This window comes from Prionailurus bengalensis, chromosome D1 (genome assembly GCF_016509475.1).
Source record: "Prionailurus bengalensis isolate Pbe53 chromosome D1, Fcat_Pben_1.1_paternal_pri, whole genome shotgun sequence".
Taxonomy (NCBI): domain Eukaryota; kingdom Metazoa; phylum Chordata; class Mammalia; order Carnivora; family Felidae; genus Prionailurus; species Prionailurus bengalensis.
The window spans coordinates 101,694,254-101,696,699 of NC_057346.1; the positions used below are offsets into that span (position 1 = coordinate 101,694,254).

General features: G+C 39.3%; 1 protein-coding gene across 1 annotated transcript; it reads left to right on the forward strand.

The window, feature by feature from the left end:
- The first annotated feature begins 1,155 nt into the window (after positions 1–1,155).
- Positions 1,156–2,094, forward strand: LOC122484333 (olfactory receptor 5AS1). The gene has a single exon (XM_043582294.1). The coding sequence runs from the start codon at positions 1,156–1,158 to the stop codon at positions 2,092–2,094; it is 939 nt and encodes a 312-aa protein (XP_043438229.1).
- The last annotated feature ends 352 nt before the right edge of the window (positions 2,095–2,446 follow it).

Genomic DNA, 2,446 nt, shown 5'->3' on the forward strand with positions numbered 1-2,446 from the left:
ACACACACACACACTTTTCTTTATAAGAAAGCACAGATTGTGTATCCATGATGTCAAAAATAAGATGAATTTTGAGACACCTGAGTATTTTATTAAAAAAAAATTGTCCTTCCCCTGCTCACACATGTGCTCTTTCTCTCTCAAAATAAACAAATAAACTTTTAAAAGGGGTTCCTGGGTATCTCACTTGGTTACGTGGCTGACTCTTGGTTTTAGCTCAGGTCATGATCTCACAATTCACGAGATCGAGCCCCGCATGAGGTTACCATGCTGTCAGCATGGAGGTTACTTGGGATTCTCTCTCCCTTTCCCTCTGCCCCTTCCTGTCTCATATGTCACTCTCTCTCTCTCTCCCTCTCTCTATCTCTCTCTCTCAAAACAAATAAATAGGCTTTAAAAACTGAGTATTGAGTAAGCAATTAAAAAGAAACAAGATGTCCATTTATTTGCTTTAACAAATTTTATTTAATAAATTCTCATATTAGTGTTTATGAGATGCCAGATGCCAGTAACATAAACAATATTTACAAATATCCACTCATTTATTCCTCTAGTCATCACAGAGTGGTTAAATAACTTAATCATTCTCACGCGGCCAGTAAGCAGGAAAGCTAGGATTTGAATCCTGTCATCTCTTACAATAACTACTGTGCCTTAACAGTTAAGTTAAACTACTTCCCAAGATCACAGTTATTCTTCTGTAGAATTATCTACAGAAAGTGGTAACTTTCTTCCTAGAGTTTTTCTCAACCTTCCTTTACATGGAAGAATGGGATTTCAGGATGGAAAAATAAAGCTTTGCTTTGAGGATTTTGCCAACTTTCACAATTCTACTGGTCTTAATCAACCAAGTCACATTCATCCCATTTCTGCTTGGAAGGAACAAATACATTCTTCATGCCTCCCAAAACACCACCTCTGAATAACATCCTCTAGTGTCAACAGAGATTTTTAATTACCTTTTTTAAAGAAAGTGACAGAAAAGAAAAAAAAAAGCAAATGTCACAGAAAAGGCCATCATAACTATGATTTTATTATCCTTCTATTTGCTTCCTTAGAAGAGAGAGTGAAGATGTTCTTGCTTCATACATCACTCAAGTCAACACGTGTGTTCTGATCCCATCTCTTTTGGACAAGGAAAACAAGAAAACCAGGATGTTGGAGAGTAATTATACCATACCAACTGAGTTTCTTCTTGTTGGATTCACAGATTATTTGCCTCTCAGGGTCACACTCTTCTTGGTATTTCTTATAGTCTATACACTAACTGTGGTGGGAAATCTGGGTTTAATAATCTTAGTTCATATCAATCCAAGCCTTCAAACCCCCATGTATTATTTTCTTAGCAACCTGTCTTTCTTAGACATCTGCTATTCTACCGCGATCGCTCCTAAAATGCTGGTGAATTTTTTAGCATCCAGGAAAAGCATCTCTCCCTATGGCTGTGCACTACAAATGTTTTTCTTTGGTTGCTTTGCTGATGCTGAGTGCCTCATTCTGGCAGCAATGGCCTATGACCGCTATGCAGCCATCTGTAACCCATTGCTCTATTCTACCCTTATGTCGAGGAGAGTCTGTATCTGCTTCGTTGTGTTGGCGTACTTCAGCGGGAGTATGACTTCCATGGTACATGTCTGCCTCACATTCAGGCTGTCATTTTGCGGCTCTAATATTGTCAATCATTTCTTCTGTGATATCCCACCTCTTCTGGCTTTATCATGCACGGACATCCATATCAATGAGCTTCTGCTCTTTGCCTTATGTGGTTTCATCCAGACTAGCACTTTTGTGGTCATATTTATCTCTTACTTCTGTATCTTCATCACTGTTTTGAGCATTAAGTCCTCAGGGGGCAGGAGCAAAACGTTCTCCACTTGTACTTCCCATTTCATAGCGGTCTCCTTGTTCTACGGAACACTCCTGTTTATGTACTTACGTCCCACCACTGACTATTCCCTGGACACTGACAAGGTAGTTGCAGTGTTTTATACTGTGGTCTTTCCCATGTTTAACCCAATAATATACAGTTTCAGAAACAGGGATGTAAAAAATGCCCTCAAAAAGCTATTAGAAAGAAACTGGACTTTCAAATGAATAAGAATGAAAATCATTTAAGAATATTCAATGTAGGGGTGCCTGGGTGGCTCAGTCGTTTAAGTGCCGGACTTTGGCTCAGGTCATGATCCCACAGTTCATGGGCTCGAGCCCCGTGTCTGGTTCTGTGCTGGCAACTCAGAGCCTGGAACCTGCTTCAGATTCTGTCTCTCCCTCTCTCTGCCCCTCCCCAGCTCACCCTCTGTCTCTCTCTCAAAAATAAATAAACATTTAAAAATTTTAAAAAGGAATATTCAAGGTAGAGTCTGCACTTCCAATATCATCATGCCATGAACACCTTGTATGTCAACTATTTTAAATTTATGATCATTTCTCAGAAATAAAGATAACG